General features: G+C 37.1%; 1 protein-coding gene across 3 annotated transcripts in view; it reads left to right on the forward strand.

Annotated features, from left to right (window-relative positions):
• GABRB2 (gamma-aminobutyric acid type A receptor subunit beta2) overlaps positions 1 to 22,513 on the forward strand; it is a 227,343-nt gene that overhangs the window by 177,141 nt on the left and 27,689 nt on the right. For 2 of the 3 annotated variants that reach the window (XM_008692414.1, XM_008692413.1), the window contains exons 6-8: positions 9,470 to 9,607; positions 11,355 to 11,507; positions 14,776 to 15,020. In XM_008692414.1, coding sequence (XP_008690636.1) covers positions 9,470 to 9,607; positions 11,355 to 11,507; positions 14,776 to 15,020 — 536 coding nt within the window. Of the gene's footprint in view, positions 1 to 9,469; positions 9,608 to 11,354; positions 11,508 to 14,775; positions 15,021 to 19,414; positions 19,529 to 22,513 lie in introns of all 3 variants that reach the window. The other variant, XM_008692411.2, reaches the window with a different exon arrangement.

The following is a 22,513-nucleotide window of genomic DNA, read 5'->3' on the forward strand; positions in this document are numbered from 1 at the left end:
AGTTCAATTCCCATTTCCGACATTTGAACAAGTCCCTTAACCTCTTTAAATTGTAATTCCTTCAGCTGTAAACTGGGGATAACAGTTTTTGCATCAGAAGGATTAAATGAGATCATGCTTGTGAAGCACATGGCATCTCACAGGAAACGATTTTAAAATGTTAGCTAGTTGCAACTTTAAAACTCCCTTGCATTAGATCACCTCATTGAATTCTTTCTGACTCCCCCAAATGAAACAGCAATGCCATGTTTGCAAGAGCAGCTGGCAGGCAGGAGCCCCAAAGGCCTCCCTCCTGCTGTTCACATAAGCCCTTCACCAAACACAATTCGGGTCCATCTTTGGCAAATGTACTAATAATCTGGTATTTAGTACCTTTCCATTCCAAGCTATGGATACAAATTTGAAAAATATATGCTCACTGTTTAAATGAGAACTCATAATTGAGTATGGTGTATGGATTCCCTTACCAGATAATTTAAATTTATTTAGTGCTACTGTAGGATATTATGCAAGCATAGAAGAAGGGGGCTCACATCTGGAGTTTAAAAAGCAGTACGAAGGAGCGCCTGGGTGGCTCAGTCAGTTGAGCTGCTCGGGTCCTGATCTATGGAGCCCCTCCTCATTGGGCTCCCTGCTCAGCGGGGAGATTATTTCTCTCTGTCCAGCTCCCCTCCACTCCACCTCATGTTCTCTCTTGCTATCTCTCTCTCTCAAATAAATAAATAAAATCTTAAAAAAAATAAAAGCAGTATGAAAATTTTTTCTTATTAGACAAGACACGTGCTAACAGTCTGTTTCACAGACCAGCCATTCAGACTAAAAATTCCTCTGCAAGAACCTCCCGCCTGATATCCTTGAATGTGTGAGTCCCCAGCTGAGGCCTGTTACAGTGAAGGTGTGTGAGAGAAGGGGTGAAGACGGAGAGGCTCAGACCACTTCCACCATCAGCAAGCTGGCCTTCTCTTTCTCTGTCGCCCCTTACGAGAAAGCAGATGGGTTGGTGTAACACTTGATAGCGTTTTATTGCACAGCTGTGCATATCTCCTAGGCCATTCAATTGGCCTTGTTAATTCTCTTGAGCTAACAAACTCTTCCATGTGACTAAAGCCCCTTGTCACCAGGGAGCACTATTCCATTTGTGCTGTAGGTATTGGCTGTCCTTGAGGCTATTGTGGCAGTTTGGTTTTCAAAATCTATCAGTCCAGAGAAAGTCATTACCAGGGGCCCATGGCCACTCCAAGAAACTGTTGTTCACCTAAGAATGATAATATATATTGGAAGTCAGCAACACCAGGAAGTTTCTTCTGACACATGGCCTTTGTTTCAACTTAGTGACTGGCACCAATGGCATTGCCATTCTTTTAGGGACCCTAAGGCTGGTGCATGGGAATTCCCATCCCAAGTCACTAATGATGCTCAGGTTTGCAGTTCCACCACCTTGCAGTTCAGCAAGTAGCATCTGTTCATCACTCCATTCTCAGGAGTGGGATCTGGTGAACCATAGCCAAAGGGTTAGTATGTTGACAGTTCAGTGCAGCAATCTTGTGTGAGTGCTTCCCTTAGTTAAGACCCTTATTAAGAGGACACAGGCCACAGAGAATTATCAGACTTGGTTCTCCACCCTCCAGGGTCGTCTAGTGGCTGAGACCAACACATCCACAAACCTTCTGATGCCAAACTGGCTGTGACAACTCTATGAGTAGAAATACAAGCAGAGTGCTGTGAAACATGAGGAAGGAAAGACAGAAGGATCTTGGGAAAGGTGGAAGTTGAGATGGGCCCTGAAATTGTACATAAATTTGATATGAGTGGGGAAAATATTTCAGTTAGCTAAAATAGCTTGGACCAAGTCCTGGAAGCCAAAGGATTACAAAAAAGTGTGGGTGGAAGATAGGAGCTTTGGAAGAGGAAGACGCGAGGTAGATATAGAGTTATGAATGCCTGAATGAAGAATTTGCTTTTAAATCTGGACCTATTGAGAAGGCCATAAAGACATTTTCCCACATTTTTGTTTTCATTTTGTTATGTTTTTTAAGGCATAGAAATGGCACATCAGCCTGTTTGTGAGTGAAGTATAACAGCAGCATGTGTAGCACAGGCTAAAAGAAGGGGGGAAGCCTGAAGGCTGTTGACCAGTCTACTGAAGAATATAAACAAAAGACGCAGAGGTCTGATGCCACAGTGGACTATACTTCATCCTAAATATTCAAATAAAACTGATGTGAGTACAGACGTGCGGAAACCGTTCAGACCTGGCTCCATCTCTCTGTTCTATGCTATTGGTGATTGTAGGCCATAGATTATTGAAGAGAACTAGATAGATACCTAGAACTAGATAGAGACACCATCAGAAACATCTCCTCTTGTCTCTTACAAGAGAGACAGAGCTGGGAGAAAATATTTTAATCTTGGAGTTTATAAGACCTTGGTTCAGAAGAAACATGGTTCGTCTCTTGGTCAAGCTAGGTACCAGACATCCCTTGCCTGATTCCCATGGCAAGGTAAATGCCATCCACTCTGCAGCATTCTCCTAATCACTTGCTCTGCAGAGGTGAGTGCATTTGGTAAATACCATCTGCCTTGCCTGGAAGTTTATGAGAACTACAGAATGCCAGGCTCCACCCACTTCATCCTAGTTCGCTTGCATTTTAATAAGATTTCCATATCATTTCTGTGCATGTTACATTGGAGAAGTACTGGCCCGTCCTTTCAGCCAAAAGTTCTCTGCCTCTTCTATGTTACTTCAGGACTTAGGGCTCATGCGTAAGGAAGAAACAGGGTTGAGTAGAGGGGAAGAATCCTGGTAACCATAACCCAGTCTAGTTTATGTGGTTCTAGACAGAACCATGTAGAGAGTTTAAGGCAGTGCCCAATACGTAAGGGCTCTGTAATGGCAGTTGCTACTGTTGTTGTGACTATTTCTGTTATAATAATAATAATATTATTATTATTTATTATTTATTATTATTAATGGTTTCTCTTACCTCGAGCATCAGCTTAATTGCTTGAGCTCTGCAAACATAAGAAAGCTTAAGAAACACATCATGGAGTTAAACTTATAAGAGCAGTGCACCAGAGCACTCTGCTTCCATACGAAGACAACAAATACTGAGTTTTGCAATGAAATCCAAAAAAAGGGAATTATCTTTAGAGCACAAAATCTGACATTTTACTTGATTATGATCGATTTCGTATCCTCTACAAAAGATTTGAATTTGAAAACGCTAATAACATAAAAAAATAGGTTATCTTTGATGTAGGGATTGAACGCCAGGCCATGACTTGGTGTTCCTTACTAAGATGCCACTTGGTAATCAAGTCTGACCTACTCTAGGCCGATTATTTTGAGCTTCACAGCTGAGAAATGATTTGATAGCAGAACATTTGTGTCTAGCAGTCCATGTAAAGAAGAGAGTAAAGAATAAAATGCAATTAAGGAGTCAGAGCAATCACTCAGAGTGTCTTTGGAAGACTTTCTTTGCTGAATTTAAAGAGTTGTAGCTGACAAGTGAGTTTCTCTCTCTTTCCCTTTTGAAAAATCCCCATAACTAATTGGCATTGACCATATTCAGTGTTGCACCTTTGCACGACATGCAGGAGCCTGTGGAGGGGCTCAGTCCATTCTGACTCCGGACTGATGGATTTCTAATCTTGGTCACTGAGTTAGTCATGAGACAAAAGCCTGCCTTCTTGTTGCCCATTTGGTCATGCTACTTCACTGAAATATTTGTTTGCTTTAAAAGGCAATTTGATCTTTGTTGTTATTGCAAATGTTTTTCTTCTCTTCTGGAAACTTCTGGAGGGAAAAAAAAAAGTAATCCACCAAACAATAAGATATGACTCCAAGGGACTATATGCCTTCTCAACTACTTACCTGGTTTTTGGGAGATACGTAACTAAAGCACCCTAAAATGTGTGAATAGTTCCAGCATTTTATGGAATCATTACACTGTGTGAATATTTTTTATATCCTGAAAAATCAATGTGTCTGGTCAAATAGGTGTGGGAAATGCCAGGGGTAAGTAATATTAAGCAAATTCTTTATTGAGGAATATCCTAAACTGTACTGTGCTAATGTTTGTGATTATGAGAGGCTTCCCAAAATATGCAGGGACTCCTAAATACATTTACTGTAGAACTCTTTTGCATGAAGCACATTACAGGATTAGTGTTCCCCAGAATGTAAATTTTTAAATTATAGTTACTTATATACTGATAACAGTAACCACATAAAATTTTAAATACTAATAGGAGAGTGACATGCTAAAATTTATACAATGAGGTGTCCAATTCAGAGAAGCTTTTAGAGTGTTGTGATAGTGGGCACCTTGGTGGCTCAGTCAGTTGAGTGTCTGCCTTCTGCTCAGTTCGTGATCCCGGGGTCCTGGGACCAAGCCCTGGATCGAGCTCTGTGCTCAGCGGGGAGTCTGCTTCTCCCTCTCCCTCTGCCACCCCCCCCCCACTCATGCTCTCTCTCACTCGCTCGCTCTTGCTCTCACTCTTGCTGTATCTCAAATGGATGAATAAAAACTTTTTTTTAAAAAAAGTGCTGTGATAGATACATAAAAGGGCAGAAAATTTGAAATAAGATAGTTCTTAAAAAGTCAAAACCATCCATGACTAGAGTGGTTTGTCCCAGTAATACTAGCCCATAATTCTCAAACATCACCAATTGGTTATGATGATCGAGAATTAAGTTTAAAGCAACTACTGGGGCGCCTGGGAGACTCAGTGGGTTAAGCCTCCTACTCTCCATTTTGGCTCAGGTTATGATCTCAGAGTCATGATCTCAGGGTCATGAGATCTAGACCCACCTTCCACTCCATGCTCAGAGCCAAGGCTGCTTGAGAATTCCTCTCCCTTTGCCCCTCCCCGTGCCCCCTCCACCCCCGTGCGTGGGTGCGTCTTCACACCCTCACTCACGCTGTCTCTCTCTCTCAAGTAAATAAATAAAATCTATAAAGCAACTACAATGTTACTATTGCTACTTGGCTACAATGGGAGACAGAAAATAGATAATTACCCTAGAATGTTTAACAGTCCAATTGAGAAAGTTTAAATAAATAATAAGAGAACAATAAGTCACTTTAATTTCTCACTAGGAAAAAAAAATGATGGCATTGATCATTCATTTCCTCTAAATGTTCTCACCAGGCCCCACTGTTTAATATCTTAGTGTAGGTTCATATTCCCTACACAGTAAAATCCTTCTAAAATGAAGTATTTACTTAGTGGATAACAAAATAGACAAGTAGACTGACACTGAACTGCCATGTTATGTAATAAGATAATGTCACAATTGTAAGAACATGTTCAGTTATTATGTGAATGTTTTTAAAATGGTATTTCTGCTTCTTAGATCTCATATAGTATATATTTTTATCAATATTTAAAAGAAAGCATATCTATCATTCATATCTTATATAGATTTTTAAATTTACATATTTATCCATCCTGATCAAAAACTTTAACATTTTATACAGTTTTAATTCCTTCAGGTAAATTCCAGTGAATTTATATTTTGGTTTATTCATAGGCCATCTGAATTTATGTGGGTTATGTTTTTAATGATAACAATACAATATAATTTAATGACAGTTTCTGGAATCCCATGAATAAAATATAAAAGATGAATTTAATTTGCAAGACATTAATAAGAAGCTTCAGTGCATCTCTTCCTTCTGATATCTTTGAAAAGATATCTAATTATTTTTCACTCATTAGTATTATGAAAACTGTAAAAGTCAGGTCATATATATTTGCATATGTTTTATTTTTTTAATCACTTTGAGAGACAAATATTTCTTCTGAGAAGATGAAGATGAAGAAGAAGCAGCAAAAGAGGAGGAGGAAGGGGAGAGGAAGAGGAGGAGGAAGAGGAAGAAGAAGAAAAACTAGGTCTGCTTTCAGTTTCTCCTACACAGTATATTGAGCTGGCCTGTGAACTTGACCACCCTGACACTATCATGGATCACTGGTCCTTCATCTTCAGAAATCAGTGATGCCAGAGCATACATTTGCTTTCCATTGGCAACATTCTACACTTGGTTAACCCAAAATGAAGTCAAGAAGATTGAGATTTTTAAGATCAGGAGTAACCAGGAAGTATTACAATGTGCTGCTCCATTATGTCAGATTCCAAAATCCTAGACATCAAAATAAACTTCAAATGTTTCACTTTCGACTTCCAAACACATTGGAGGGTTCTGTGTCATTGAACACCCAAGTTTCTCATTGTGTAAATGCATTCATGTGTTCATGAAATAGAAGCAATGTGACATGCAACTAAATATGAGTTTTTAATTCATTTTAAACAATTTTTATTTGAAAAGAAAGTATCAGCTAACCTTTTTGAGCATTTTCTACCAGGTAGTGTTCTAAGCATTTTATAAGTAACAACTCATTTTTCCTGCAAAACAGCTCTGAAGTATCTTTTATTATTGTTGCTGTTGTCGTTGTTACAATTTACAGATGAATAAAATGGAGGCCAGAGAGAGGTTAAGCAACTTGCTGAACTACTACATACACATAAATACATAATAAAGAACCTTCGGATTTTTCTTAAGGGTTATGTTATTATTGGGTGACTTTTTTTTATTCACTCAGAAGATATTTATTTAATACAAGTATGTGCCAGGTACTGTAGTAGGAGCAAGAGACAGAAGTATAAACATGATGAATACCTCCACAATGCCAAGCATGTGGATAAGCAACCATCACCCAAATCCACACATGTATTAAATAATTATTGTATTAATTCAACTGTATATCCCAAATGCCTCCCCTCTGCTAGGTATTACCTAGCAAACACTGTGTCAAATAGGTAGCATTTTGACGAAAGTCTGTATTCAATAATAATATTCTTACCTATTAAACAATTATTAGGCATCTCCCATACAACTGTATTGAAGCGCCATATATTCCCATGCCTCTGCCTAGAGAGAGCTTCTGTGATAGGGTTTGTAGCGATGGACAAGTGAGGTAAAAACTGAGTTAAGGAAGCTGGAGGACCAGAAACACATTCTTCACTAATTTAGACTTAGTTCTCTATTGAAAATGTAAGAGGTGACTCATTCTCATTGTCTTTTGAAGATGGCAGCATTCAACACTTTTTTTTTTCCTAGAAAACTATGGACTCCTTGTTTCATAAATACTTTCTTTCATGTTTATATACCACAAATCCAATTTTACAATGCATTTCTAGCTAGCTAGCTTGATTCAAGAGCGAATTGCCCTTCTTTTATTATTTTAAACTGTTTTATCAAAGGTGGGATTGTCATTGACTAAATAATTTCATAACTGAGAAATGTGTGCAAAAAAAAATGAGAAATGGGTAATGTTTGAGATGAAGTCCTGGATGGTAGAGATTCCCACGGCCATATTAAGAAAGTTGCAGTCACAGAAAACAACAGTTATTCTTTGGGACAGATCCCTTAGTTCTTAGGATTAGAGAGACAATATTAATGGGACAGACTAATGGAGAATGAGAAGAATCTGTTTACTGTGCCATTCACTTTATACCTGACTTCCCTTTAAAATTATGAATAATTTGCTTTTAAATCAAAGTTTCATATGAAGAAAGACATTCTCTAACAAAATGAATGACTCCAAATGAGATCATGCTAATAAAAATGGTGGTGGTATATAATCTATTAAATCCCCACAATTTTGATTATAACATAATTTATGATGTTTGCAAGTAAACAAGTCCTTTTAAAAATCACTAGCTATTATCTAAAAGACTAGAGTTATGGAACCAGAAATTCGAGTTCTCATTTACTCTTCCAAAAATCTGTATTTCTGCATCAGATAAAGATGGTTGCCCTTATGAGTAAAGAGGAATGCAGATTTCTAGAAAAGTGAAGACATTGTCTAGCTGTGCTATGGTTGATGTAGATTCTCAAATCAAGAGCACTGTAATTCTTTGAAAAATAATCCATTTCTACGTTTTTGAAGATTTGACTTGCTCTCTTTGGAAGAAATGTGATTTAATGAAAATTATAAGAGTTAAGAGTGAAAGGATTGATAGTCTAGTCCTGTATTACACTAACTCGTCACATGTCAAAAGGCAAAGAACTTAAGCAGTCTTGTTTTGCTTTGAACTGGGGAGCAGTATCTGTCCTGCCTACCTCCTAGACTTGTAAAAATGCAAAAGTCCTTTGAAGAGATAACTATGATATACAACTATAATTTATGCTTTGCAGGGGGGACTTTGGGGTAGGTGTACTGTTAGAAATATCAATGTTCACTGGATTTCATTGCGTGCTTCCCTGTATAGTTCTGTTTATAATCTTTTTTTTTTAGTTATGATATGTTAGTCACCATACAGTACATCATTAGTTTTTGATGTAGTGTTCCATGATTCATTGTTTGCGTATAACACCCACTGCTCCATGCAATACATACCCTCCCTAACACCCATCACTGGGCTAGCCCATCCCCCTACCCCCCTCCCCTCTAAAACCCTCAGTTTGTTTCCCAGAGTCCATAGTCTCTCATGGTTCATTTCCCCCTCTGTTTACCCCCCCTTCATTTTTCTCTTCCTTCTATCAATCTCCCTGCTATTCCTTACGTTCCACAAATGAGTGAAACCTTATGATAATTATTATCTAATATGTGCTTATTCATTGCATTTATATGTATGCTCAGTCATTAAGATATGTGTGCTTATTCTACTCTGTCTCATGGATCGACAGTATCATTATAACAGAGGGCATGCTTTTATTATGCCGAGTTCTATCCCCAGCAACTACACTGATGAACATAGTAGATGTTCAATAAGTAATTGTCGAATACGTGGAAACATGCCTCCTAAATGCAGTGTGCATGTATAGTACACACAATGCATTTGTATTTATTCCTTCAAACAATTAAACTTACTGCTGTTTTGGGTTATTTGTGGGCATTATTTTTTGGAATTTAGATCTGCAAAATCAAGTTTGGACATCATGTCTATGAATATTTAAAAAATGACTCACTTCTTCATAATCACTACTCTTCTGACTTGAAACCAAATATATTGTAATTCAAAAATTTTAATACGGGGGGGTTGATAGCATCCAATACTGCACTGATAAATGATATTTTTCTTTGCTGTTGTCTTCCCTTAGAGTACCGCCCAGGGTCATGTAATAATATGATAATGTTTGAGAAAATGAGATTCATAATCAGATGAAGTGAGGTGCAAGTCCGGACTATATACTACTTCCTACTTGCAAGTTGTTAATTTCACTAAACCTTTGCAGCCTCCTGTGGGCCTAATTATGCTCCTCATGAGACTGTTAGGAACTCTAAATGGGGTGATATACTTCAGGTGCTTAGTGGGATACCTAACACATAGTAGCCTTTAGCTGTGGCCGTTATCATGAACATCGTTCGTCTTTTAAACAAGCATTTTTTTCTGTTCTGTTTTGTTTGTTTGTTTTGTGTGTCTGCATGTGTGTGTATGTGTGTGTGCTTCCTTTCGCAGATGGCTATACCACTGATGACATTGAGTTCTACTGGCGTGGGGATGATAACGCGGTAACAGGAGTGACAAAGATTGAACTTCCACAGTTCTCTATCGTGGATTACAAACTCATCACCAAGAAGGTTGTTTTTTCCACAGGTTTGTGTCAGGGAAGAGGGTTACGGGAAAAGGGGCTTCCGCATGTTTTGCAAAGGGTTCATTTATATCACTATTGGGTCCCAGGGAAAGATGATGAAGATGTAGATCTGCTGAAAGCCTTCAATTCCCCATCGAGCTCACTGCGCATTTGGGACCCATGCACTTATTTCCCAGGAGGCACCCCAACAAAGCTGAGAGGGTTAGTTCTACGCCTGTCATCTACCAAGCATGGACTAATGGTTAGAGACAGAATACAGAAGGAGAAAGGAAGACCTGGCTCAGAGTTGTTTCCCCAATTTTATGCATCTTACAGAATTCCTCATAATCCTTTGAAAAATACTGGGGAGAGCCAAGTCACAGTTCACTCAAGTCTGACCATGATGAAATTCTCTGGAGACAGTAGGGTAGGAGAATTCCACATTTTCCACAAAGGTTAAGAATTTCTTTATGTAGCCTTACCTTCTGTTTTAGAGCTAAAAGCCCTTCCGGTTGTTGAGATTATCCTGATGCTTTCTCCATTGTTCCTCTTCCAGCGTTGAAGTTTTAGGTTGTCAAATTTGGTTTCATCAGCACAAAATTTAACAAAAGAGCTCAAGAAAGTAATGCTTTGCTACATAATCATTAAGGGGAAAAAAAGCAGGAAGCCCACAGGAATATTTCTTTTTATGTTTTTCTTATTGGAATGAATTCCCCAGGCACAGAAATAGCTAGTACTGTAACTATACATTTTTAATTGCCCTTCTGCGAAGGACTCAGGCACTTTCTTTCCCGGCAAACTACCTCAAGTAAGAGTTGTATGACTTCGTAAGAATACGAAGTCTCCAGCTTTAAAAAACAAACAATAGAAACCTTTCCTAAATTTGAGGTCCTCTGAATCCCTGAGGCTATAGAAATGAGTTCATGCTTAAAATATTCTTAGTTCAGTATTATGATACTTAGTAGAGCCCTAGATGGCTAGACAGGCTTTCTTTCAATATTAGTAAGAATATCACCCTAACACACACTGTTTATCAATGTGACTTTTTTATGTTCTAAGACTGTTCAGTTACATATCTTGTTTAAAGAGTAATTCCCCAGACCATCACAATCCAAGGACCTTGCTACAGGAATCTGATCCTTTAGTTTTGTCTCCCACAAATATTCTTTGAAGCCAGTGATTCTCCACTGTTTGATGAGCCAGGAATCCCTTTAGAACTTTGATGGAATCAGTGGAATTAGAAAAAAAAAAAAATGTGGTCCATACATTGGAAAACCTTCACAGAACTTTAGGGAATTGCTGTATACCTGAAGGCTTGTCATTGATTCCAGAGTTACAATGAATTCTGGGGCCTGTGGAGAGATTTCTAAAATATGATCAGACTTTGCAGCCTTCTTCTTATATACAAAAACAAAACAATCTTACAGGATAGTCTTGTTGAGAAACGGCTGAGGGGGAACAGAGGGGCTGTACAAAACTACCTTGTCTTCATAGTTGTAGAGAATGAGTAGCTTTGATCCAGTGCCGGAGGCTGAGCAGGGAAGAGCTGGAATTCTTTTAATTACTCAGGAGTATGGGTGTACTCAACACTCAGTGACTCTTGCTAATTAAAAGCCCGATGGTCTCAGACTATTTTGCAGGAGAAAATGCCCTTCACCAGGAGTTAAAAATGAATTTAAGAAAGATATACAAACTACTTATGGGCCTTAAAAGGAAAGTATCCTGTAAATACTGATTGATAATGATGATGTTCTAAAATTGCCTTTCTAGGTTCCTATCCCAGGTTGTCCCTCAGCTTTAAGCTTAAGAGAAACATTGGTTACTTTATTCTGCAAACATACATGCCTTCCATCCTGATCACTATCCTCTCCTGGGTCTCCTTCTGGATTAATTATGATGCATCAGCTGCAAGAGTGGCATTAGGTAGGCCATTTTCTAACTGCTTATGGAGCTTGACTCTGTGTGTGCACGTGTGTGTGCATGTGTGTGTGTGTAGGCCCCATGCACGTCCGTTCACATACTTCCTTTACCCTGGTATTGATGATGCGTGACGAGCCTGGACTATGCACATTACAAGAATTTGGCTGTGGGACTTTGGGTTATCTGATTCAGCGTTAAATCAATTAAATACAAATTAAAACTCTTTTATGTCAAAATTAGTTAACCATATAGCAGTTGGTAATGAAATTAATCCCATCAATTTGATAGTTTTATTGAAGCACAGTTCATGTAATATCACTTGATAATTGTTCAATTTGCATCGGTGCTTCCTTACCTGGAAAGAGCTCCCTTCCGTCTTTTTTTTTTTGTTCTTCTGAGCGGAAAACAAGGAAATGTATTATGTAACTAGCAGATAAGCAGAAAGACTTCTAAAGTCTTATTAAGATTTTGGAGTAGCATGGGTAGAGGGCAGAAGACAACAAAGTAAGATTGCTGGGAAATCATCGATAGCATCACTTCTTTTATGCTTGATTTTTTTTCTACTATAACACCAGAGGAAGAGAATAAATTATATTTCATGAACATTTTCATGTTACTAACTCCAGATAGAGTAAATTATGATCTTTTACACAATTTTTATTATTTTTATTTCTGACTAAGCCCTTTAAAATGTTGGGCTGTTAACTCCTCCACTGTGATATCTCAATTCAATCATCACTTCCTTGGAGAAGTCATTCATTTATTCATTCCACAAATGTTTGTTGAACACCTACTATGTGCCAAACACACTAGGCACTAGAGATAAAGCAGTGCCCTTCTGGAAGATATACTAGCAGTAAAAAGACAATAAATTTATTTTGCTTGTGACATGTGAGCTGTGTGATACGGTAAAGTCTATAGAGGGAAATAAGCAAGGCGAGGGCAGTTGGGTATGCCGGAGGTACCGTTTAGAATAATCATTGTAAACTCCATTCAGAAATTATCAATGGAACAAAGATGTCAAGAAGACAGACTCACTTAAATGTCTGGATGGGAATATTCCAGCGTACTACAAATGCCCTGAGGTAGGAAGGTGCCACGGCTGTCAGCAAGGTGGCCAACGAGGTGAATGCAAGAGGGAGTTCAGGGGTGAAGATAAGGTTGGGGAGAGGGGACTACAAGATTATGAAGCAGTTCTGGGGCCACAGTAAAGGCTTTGCTTTTATTCTGAGTGAAATTAGGGAGTCACTGAGTGAAGACGTGGCATGATTTGATTTCAGATTGAAAGGGATAACTCTGGCTGCTGTGTTAAGATTAGATTGTTAGCAGTTCAAGAATGGAAAGGAGAAGTAATAACCTCCTGGACTAAAAGTCCAGTCCCCTGTGATAGATTCTCTTAAAAAACTAGAGAACTGCCCTTTGTAAACAAATTGCAGTTAATAATTTATATTTATTTGGTTTGTGATGTTCTTTTTCTTCAAGGTACTGAAAGATACATTAAAGAAAGGTCCATATCTAATTTTCTTCCATTATATCTGTAATATCTCACACAATGAATGGTGTTCAGTAAATATTTGCTGAATAAAGTAATGAATGGAATTTGTAAATATCCTCTTATTCCAAAGTGAAAATCTACTGTCAATTTTATGTCTATTACAGGAATAATAAATAAATAATTTAGTTTTTAAAAGAAAATTGTAAAATGTCTTTTGATGTGAATAATTTATTACTTGGTCAGAAATATCTTAAAATGAGATTGAGATAAAAAGCAAAATCAGCATTGTCAGTTTTATAATATACACATTGAACAGGGTAATATACAGTTGAAATAATGAAAAGATAAATGAAACTGGGAAATGTTTCAAAATGAATGATATTATAGAAAAGATACAAAAAACTCTAAGACACGTAAAGCTTTTTTCTGGCCCTGCTCAGAATCAGATGTGCAAATTTATTTTTTCTATAGCTGTTTTATGAGCGTGTAGAAAAACAAGACAAAAATTATCTTTTTAGAGAGATAAAATTAAATCAGAAAATTTACACTTCCAAAAAATCATAGAAATGAAACTTAACTCAGAGAGACCCCCATTCAAATGTTGGTTATACAATTTCCCATCTGTGTGATCTTGATCTCTGGGCTCTATTTTTACATCACTATTTTGCTACAAAACTGAACCTTGGCATACTCAAGGACTCTGGACTCCTAGTGCTTTTACCCGGCACATCTCTGTCTCTTCACTGTTGGAGATGACCACTCAGAGGGATGAACAATTATAACCTGACCCAGTATGCCATTTCCCATAACCTTATAATGTTTCTATATTATTTATCTGTGCATTACATGCCTACTTGCCCAATCCAGACACATGCAGGCTAGACACCTGCCTCTCTGTTACCCATCATATCCAGCTTCCAAGTTTTTATAGTCATTTGTCTCTAATATCTATATAATGCATTCACTGATTTCAATACTATTGTGAGTATTTTAATTTATTTTCTCTTTATCACTTAGATGATTCTGAAAAACTATTAGCTGGTATTCTTTCTTCCTGTCTTGTATGCTTTCCTTCTATCCTCCACACTAGTACCAGAGTGATTGTCGTAAACGTAATTTGTCCCTATGCTTCCCTGCTCAAAGCTGGTCAATGGCCTCACCTCAACTTTAGCTTTAAGTTCAGATTCCCCTTTAGGCTCTGTATATATGCTCTCCATTATGAGCCTTACTTAATGTTCACTCTTCTCACTGTGCTTCCTGTCATATCCTATAACGTACCCCATTCACTTTCTTGAGATGCTTTTGATGGGCCATGTTCTTTTTCCCCCACACACAAAACACACCTTTATAAAAGCTCTCTCTACCACACCTTGAGCTCCAGTTCTTGGTTGCTTGGGTATCTCCCACTCATCCTTTAGAACTCAGCTCCAGAGTCTCCATTTCGTGACTTCTCTCCTGCCACATCACGACTTAACGCTCACCCTATAGAGATGTCTGCCTTAGCATTTAATTCACACCTCTAGCCCCTCACTAGATATATAACTATAAATATAAAAATATAAATAAAGGAAAAGTTTCCAAATGATTAGTTTTACTGTAAATTAATGATTTATATGTGTCTCCAGGGCCTATCACAGCACAGATACATAATCAGTACCCAATAAGTATTTTGTGGCATATATGAATGAGTGAAAGAGTACAATTAACCTTTCCAACTATGATGAAGTCAGCAAGGACACAGGGACATTATTATTCTAACTCTGTCATTTTTTTCAGGAATTACAACTGTCCTTACAATGACCACGATCAATACCCACCTGCGGGAGACTCTCCCTAAAATTCCCTATGTGAAGGCCATTGACATGTACCTGATGGGGTGCTTTGTCTTTGTTTTCATGGCCCTTCTGGAATATGCTTTGGTCAACTACATCTTTTTTGGGAGGGGACCCCAACGCCAAAAGAAAGCAGCTGAGAAAGCTGCTAGTGCCAACAATGAGAAGATGCGCCTGGATGTCAACAAGGTAAATTCAGAGGGCAAGCCCTCCTTGCTTCCTTAACTCATAGAAGAATGCCAGCAATATAGGTTAATGACCTTGATTATCAAATGAGGAAACCAAGGCCCAGGGAAGAGAATGGGTAGTTTTTCCAAAATCATAAAGTTATTTAGTGATGGAGGCACAATTAGGGCCAAAACTCATCATACAACATTTGGCATCCCTTACCTTAACACTAGGGTTGCCCAAACCATGGTCATCTGAGAACTACCCTTGTGAGTTTTTCCATATATGAGTATAATGTGTACTATTATTTACTTTATATTTATTTACATTTACTCACTTTAAATAATTAACAAAGGAAATTTTAAAACACTTAAATCAGTACTACTTGCTGGAAGTTAATCTTAAGTGAGAAATATGAAACTATGTTATTAAATTCTCGGCTATCCTAGATGAAGGCTCTGGGCCTGAGTCCATTGTCTGATTTAAAAGGGAGATAAACAAGTACAAAGATGTATTAAAGAGCCACCAGCAATGAATAAAGTCTTTCTCTTTGAAGTCATCAGAAGGATAGAAAGATAAGTGGATGGGAAAGAGAGTAATTTTCTCCTTCAGTGACAAATAATCACGTAATGCCTTGCGTACAGTACCACTTAAAATCGCTAGAGCACATGACTATAAGAGACTGCCATCTTGCTTAAGTTACACATAGTCAAAGAACAATTTCCATGCGGTTGTAAACCCTGTTGAGTCTTTAAGGCAGTGGTTCTCAATCTTGGGTGCCCCATTGACTGACTGGGAGAGCATTAACAAATACTGAAGCCTGATTCCTTCCCCAGAAATTCTTATTTGAATGTACTAGAGTATGCCTGCGTATCATAATTTTTAAAAATTCTTCAAATGCTATTCTAATTTGCAGCCAAGATTTAGAATCTCCGTTTGAGGTTTTTGACAGCAGTCCCAATGGATCCATCCCTTTTTACTACCCAAATGTGACTTCACCTGGCTTCCTCTATCAAACTTTCTGCACTAAACAGAATATTTATGTATGTATTTTCCCATAGTCCAAATTTAAATCCTTCAAAATAGACAAAAAAACAAGGTCTTATTTTAATATCTGCCATAAATAGTGCTTATAAAGTAGCACATAGTGTTAAATTTAATAAATAGTTCACTGCGATGAAACTAGGAAAACAGTAATACTTTTAAACCATCTGGAATTATTAACCATATCAATCATTATTTAATTGACATTTTAATATTTCTATCTTCATGTGATTTCCAAGGATAGCACACCATAAATGATCTCTATAGTTGAATTTTATTTGGAGCAAACCCAATGAAAGCTTCTAACTCACTAATGTTTTCACATATCTATAGGTCTCATTTTTCTTTTTTGAACTATTCTCTAAGAAAAGGCACTCGCTTCCTGAGAGATGATATTTGTAATGATGCAAATTTTAAATATGACCCTTGAAAGCTAATGAACCCCGAGTCTAGGAAATTGTCCATTTCTTTACAGTACCTGAGGTTTCGCTTATTAAAATCTGTTGCTAGGTTCCAACCTAGCATTATGGCTCTCTCAGGCTGTCAAGCGAAAGCATGCTTTTTAAATCCATTCTATGATTTTTCTGATATAGTGGTGTTAGTTAAATAAATAAATAAATAAATAAATAAATAAATAAATAAATAAAACTATCTCAGAGGACTGCAGTTTGAAATGAGTCTAAATCAATTGCCTAATGAAATGCTGACTTAATAAGATAACACCTGATCTCTTTTCACTTTCATCTACCCTATTTTTTTTTCACACCAATTTGCACTTAAATGATAAATTTAAGAGCCAGAGAGTGGCAGTTTTATAGCACACTGAGCCTGGAGAGCTTCAGAGTTTAACTTCAATATACTGAGATGGAGATAGAGAATGGTTCACCGTGCGAATACCCCACAGTGGTGAAAAGCCCATCCTCTTGGCTGAAGTTGGACCCACAAGTCAGAGCATAGAATATGAGAGAACAAAACAGATATCAGAGTTCTTCTCATACAGTGGTTCCCAAAACACAGGAGATCTTTCCCCCAGAGGATCTTTGGCAATGTCTGTAGATATTCTGGGTTGTCAAAACCAGGAAGAGGGAACTGCTACCCATATCTAGTGAACAGAGGCCAAGGGTGCTGCAAACACCCATCTGTGCATTGAATGGCCTCCTCGTAACAAATAACCATCCAGCCCCAAATGTCGATAATGCTGAGGTTAAAAAACCCTGCAGGAATCTAATCCTCTAGTTTCAAACATAGGAAACTGAGGCCCAGGAAAATAGAAGGTGCTTGTCCTGTTCTTAAATCTCTTAAATACAGTGGTTTCTCCACTTTCTTCAATCAAGATGTATAATATCAAGACATCAGAAGTTGTAATTAGCACGACAGTTCTAAACAAGCATTTTGTAGTCAGTTCCAGCATTTACCATCCATTTACAGTTGCGTGACAATATGCAGTAAACAAATAAGCAAGCAGGCGAGCCTCTCTGACCCTGCCGTTTCCTCCTCTGTAAAAACAGTGAATTCCTCTCTCATAAGTTATTATGAGATTATTTGTGGTGATGTGTAGAGAGGATAACATAGTCCTCACTATATGGTAAACACTCTGTAAGTGGTAAATACTCATAATGTATTAAAATATTATAATGATAGGAATTTTACTTTTTGTAAAATTTACGATCTCTAGACATATTGCCAATGCTTGTGTATTTTACGCAGTAAATATATAGCATATAGGGTGCAATCCCATTCCTAAAAGAGAATACTATCTATAGAGGAATGTTTCACGTTAGAAGTTTTAAAGTCAGTGCAAGAAAATCATTTTTCAACAGGTATTAGCTATAAAATCTATAGCAAACCAACTACAAACTTTATCATTTCTGAGGCCAGGATACTTAGAGCTATCTTGATTTGATTAAAACAAAAAGGTGACCATCTCACATTCCATACTCCTATGGTTTCTTTTTTAACCCAGCATGAAGGATTAGAGATCTACATAGGGCTCTGATTGCATATCCCCTTCTTTTGTGTTGGCATTGCGAATAATGCCACTCTATTTCTTATCAAGAATGTCCCTTCTTTTCAACTGTAATTCTAATTTTTGTCTTTTTCCCCCCCTAAAGCTGGGGCACATATAATCAGCTAAGTATTGTTGGATGCTCTGGAAAAATCAGTCACTAGGAGGATTGGCCTTTTCAGTTTCCCTTGATGGTTTCCTAGAGACGCAAGCAGCACGTCATGTCATCTAAAGTGATTTTTAAACTGTGCTCTGTCCTGAGGTCAGGGAGGGATGAATACGGGAAGCCTAGCCAGGTGGGAGCCAATTGTTGCTTCAAGGGCATACTTCCACATTTTTCCAATCTCTTCTCTGTATTGGTTTCCTGTAAATTTTTAATTTAACAAGAGTGTATGCAGCTCTTAAAACAATTCTTATCTTGCCATTTAATTGATGCCAAAACTAAGGCTCTTAAGGAAAGTAAAATATCCAAGGTGGTATAACAAAATTAATGAAATTTCTGAGACTTGATCTGGATTTTCCAGTCTGTATCTGGTATACATTCTGCTATGCCAGCAAGTACAAAAATAACATAAAATTTAAAAGCTGATTCCGCATTAATCCATATATTCAATTCAGTTGACTTCACCTGAAAAAAAAAAATCCATCTGACACATGAGAGTCCATGGCTAACAAATAGTATCACATGTCTTCATGTAACAAATTAAGTTCTAAAATATTGAGAATTTTAAATAAACCTCAAACCAAAAAGAGGTCTACTGAATATTTTTTCCACGTGTCTTCTGTGCGCGTCCTTATAGAATTTGCTCTTGATTAATTTCACTTCCTGCTTATGCCTTCAAGTTTTCAACTCTCCTTTCTGTCTTTTAAGCTTTATGTCGTTCATTGTTTATTTTGCTGCCAATAACTAAGTATATGTGTATTTGAGAATTTAGTTACTCCTGCCGTTCACCACCCTGACTCCTACATATCTGAAAAGCCTCCAATACCTTAATTGCATTGAGGGACCCATAACCACCAGTTTTCCAAATAAAGCTGTGCCAAAAAGTCTCCATTTGGGGAGCATTCTTTATTCTGTATTCGTAGGTGTTGTGAGTCTCTGTATTGCCTTTACCCATTGTGCCTAATTTTTTTGTTATGCAAAGCCACTAAAACCTTTTAAATCTATTTATTTTTAGTGTTTGGAATTAGATTTTTTCAAATGATACATTAAAAAAATACAGCTAATTCAAAAGCCTTCTCTCTGTTAGCATCAGTCTTTCTAAAGACCAGTAGCATTTATCTATATCCAATTTACTTTAACCACAAATCCTAATCTACTGGCATCAGTCGACTTAATTAGCACATTCTCTACTTTGTCTTCCAGATTTTTTATAAAGATATTAAACAAAATGGGACCCAATATCGATCCTTGTGGGACCCAACTGGAAACCTCTCCCCAACTAGACGGACTACCAATTACAATTTCTCTCTGTATACGGTTAGATAGCCAGTTTTTAATCCATTTATTTGTATTTCTGTTGGAGCCAATTTGTTTAGCTGTTCCCTGTAAAATAATGTATGGGGTCTTTGCAGATAACCTGTGGACTTATATCCACAGAAACTTGGAAATAACTTGAATGTTTTCATGAGACCCAAATGGGATTTTCCTGTTGTTTTTTTTTTTTTTAATGTAGCTATAATGAGCCTAAGCTTCACTGTTCCATTCAGTCATTATTATTGTGCTAGAGAAAGAAACCAAGTGTATCATATTTTGAGATTCCTTTTCATTTGTATTGAGGGAATAGAATGTCATTATATATTGTGGCATTTCTTAGTTTTCTTGTGTTTCTTTTGGTTAGTGGAATAGGTAGAGAATTATACATCCTTTCTATTGGTTGGCTCAGAATTTAAGGACCTAAACTTTCTGTCCTAGATTATTAATTTATGTCTAGGAATGTTATGTTTGCATCAAGTCCTTGTTGCTTTATTGTTATATATTTTACAAATAACTGTTACCTTGGTGGACTCGGCACTATTGTAATGACAGGTAAAAGGAGATAATTGAGATTGTTCCTTGTTACAGCTCTTGACTTAAATGAATTCCAAAGACAACCCTTTTTTTTTCTTTTTACTAATACTTACAGTTTAGTTTCTGAATCCTCATGTGTTTGCAATTCTTAATTGGCAAATTGTCATTCATATCGCCCTCCCATTGGAGGAGGAGAATTATCACCATTCTACCTTATCATCCACTACTTATCCAACTACATTTTTTAAAATTTCTATTTCTTGGTGAGGCAGTGAATGATAGTGAATGCTTGTGAATCTTTCCTATGAGGACTTGATGCTTGATAAGCTGTTATTGTATCCTCTGAGTACCATGTTCTTCTCTAATTTTACTGTTCTGACCCAGGGTTCCTTAATTCCAAATTTTTATTGCCTTTGGGGTGGGAGAAAGGTATGGTTTATCTATTAAATTACTACTCTGTTTTGGTGTTTTAAGCTGCCTATTAACTTTATTACCTGCTGTGATATGCATAGTAACAGAGTCTGATAAATGGTATTAGGTAGATTCCAGAAGAGATGGTTGAAATTTTGCCATCACTAATTTACTCCTAGTCCCCTAAACATCCAGCCCCTACTGTGTCTGTTCTTTTAGGCTATCTCATTTGTGTTGTTGTTGCTGCTGTTCTCGTTTTTAACTCTAGGTACTCTTGTTGAAATTGAAGTGGACTGATTTGGTTGGGTAGTATCCTGGGTAGAATGTTGATCATTTAGAAGAAAACATGTTTGACAGCTGGAATTTGGGTTTATGATGAAAACGATAGAAGAATCTTGTATTTTCCAAAACCAAAACCAAAGTATACTGCATGATTGTTCTAGTGACTGGGTAAAGTTACATGAAAATTCAGAAAATCCCCAGATTGTGAGAATATTTCAAAGACAATTTGCCCCTTTGGTACATTAGATTTTTCAACTAATGGCTTGAAAGAGTTAACGATACTCTCTAAAGATCCTAATTTGTTAAGAACTCTTTCCCTATTTCATTAAACATTATGTTAAAGAGAATGTTCAATAATTTACATTGAAATATGAATCTTAATGTCTTCTGCTTTTATGCTTTTTGCTGTTGTTGTTGGGTACGTCTTTATTCTGTCCTTTGAGTTCTCTTTTAAGTTCAAATTTAGTGTATGAAATAAGGACTGGTGTCCAAAAGTTTGAATAATGAGCTATTAAATATATAACCTGTGAACACCAAGATGAATGTGACAGTCCTTAGAGGCAATAGGGTCCACTGGGAAAATGGTGGCTTTTAGAATCAGACTGAACTGGGTTTACATTCAGGCATGGTCTTTTAGGAGCTAGGTGACATTAGATATGTTTCACCTTTCCACGCTTCAGTTTCCTCAACTGAAAACTAAAACATTAATTTCTGCCTCATGGAGCTGTTGAGGGGTTTAAATGAGATAATTATGTTAAGGGCCTTATATGGTACCTGACAAAGAGTGCTCAATAATTTAGTTGCCATTATTCTGGAGATGGTAGCAGAGAATGTATAGCTTTCTCATTTTTTTTCTTTTTTTCTTAGTTCTGTTACCATATTTCTAATTATAAAACTAAGTCATGATTTTTTTAATGTGTAAAAGGCATGAAAACTGTCTGTTTCTCCACACTCAGGTATAATCATTGTTAATATTGCCTTTTATTCACATGACATGCTTTTATTTAAAGAATTATGCTCTGCAATTGTGTATACTGCTATTTTCCACTTCCCTTTTTCTACCTTTGAGTATAAATATACATCATTTCCAGTAGCTACAAGATATTTTATTGATATATGTATCATAATTTATGCAATGAATACCTAATGTTAGATATTTACATTGTTTCCAGGTGGTTTTCCATTATAAACAACATTAAGCATTCCATTGCTGACATGTTTGTACAATATTGATTCCTGATATATTGATTAAAATGGAATTTCTGGGTAAAAAAGTACATGCCTTTAAAATGGTGATTGCTAAGTTGTTCCTTAGTAAGGTTCTGCTATAGTTTACATACTAGCACCATATGAGAGCATGGCGGTGTACACACACACACACACACACACACACACACACAATGTCACCCAGCCTTTAAAAGAGAGACAGAAAACTGATGCCTGTGTCCAACTGAAAAAGTGTCAGAGAAGTGAAGGTAGAAGAACCCAAAACCTGTGTCCTCTCCATTCAAAAGCCATAGAGCATAAAACAATAGAAAAACAAAAAAACAAAAAAACAATCAACACTCAACTCAAACGGAAGCTCTACAGAGAGACAGAGACGCATAAGCAGGGCCAACATTCATGCAAGCAGAACCCAGACAAATCCAGCTAAGCTGTATTTGAGCAAATGGGGAGACCCATTAGAAGCATCTAAGCAAAGAAACAGCATGGCAGCTCTGTAAGAAAACTATAAATGACTCTGTCTCTGTCTGTTTTCTC

This window comes from Ursus maritimus, unplaced genomic scaffold (assembly GCF_017311325.1).
Source record: "Ursus maritimus isolate PB19 unplaced genomic scaffold, ASM1731132v1 scaffold_15, whole genome shotgun sequence".
Classification (NCBI taxonomy): domain Eukaryota; kingdom Metazoa; phylum Chordata; class Mammalia; order Carnivora; family Ursidae; genus Ursus; species Ursus maritimus.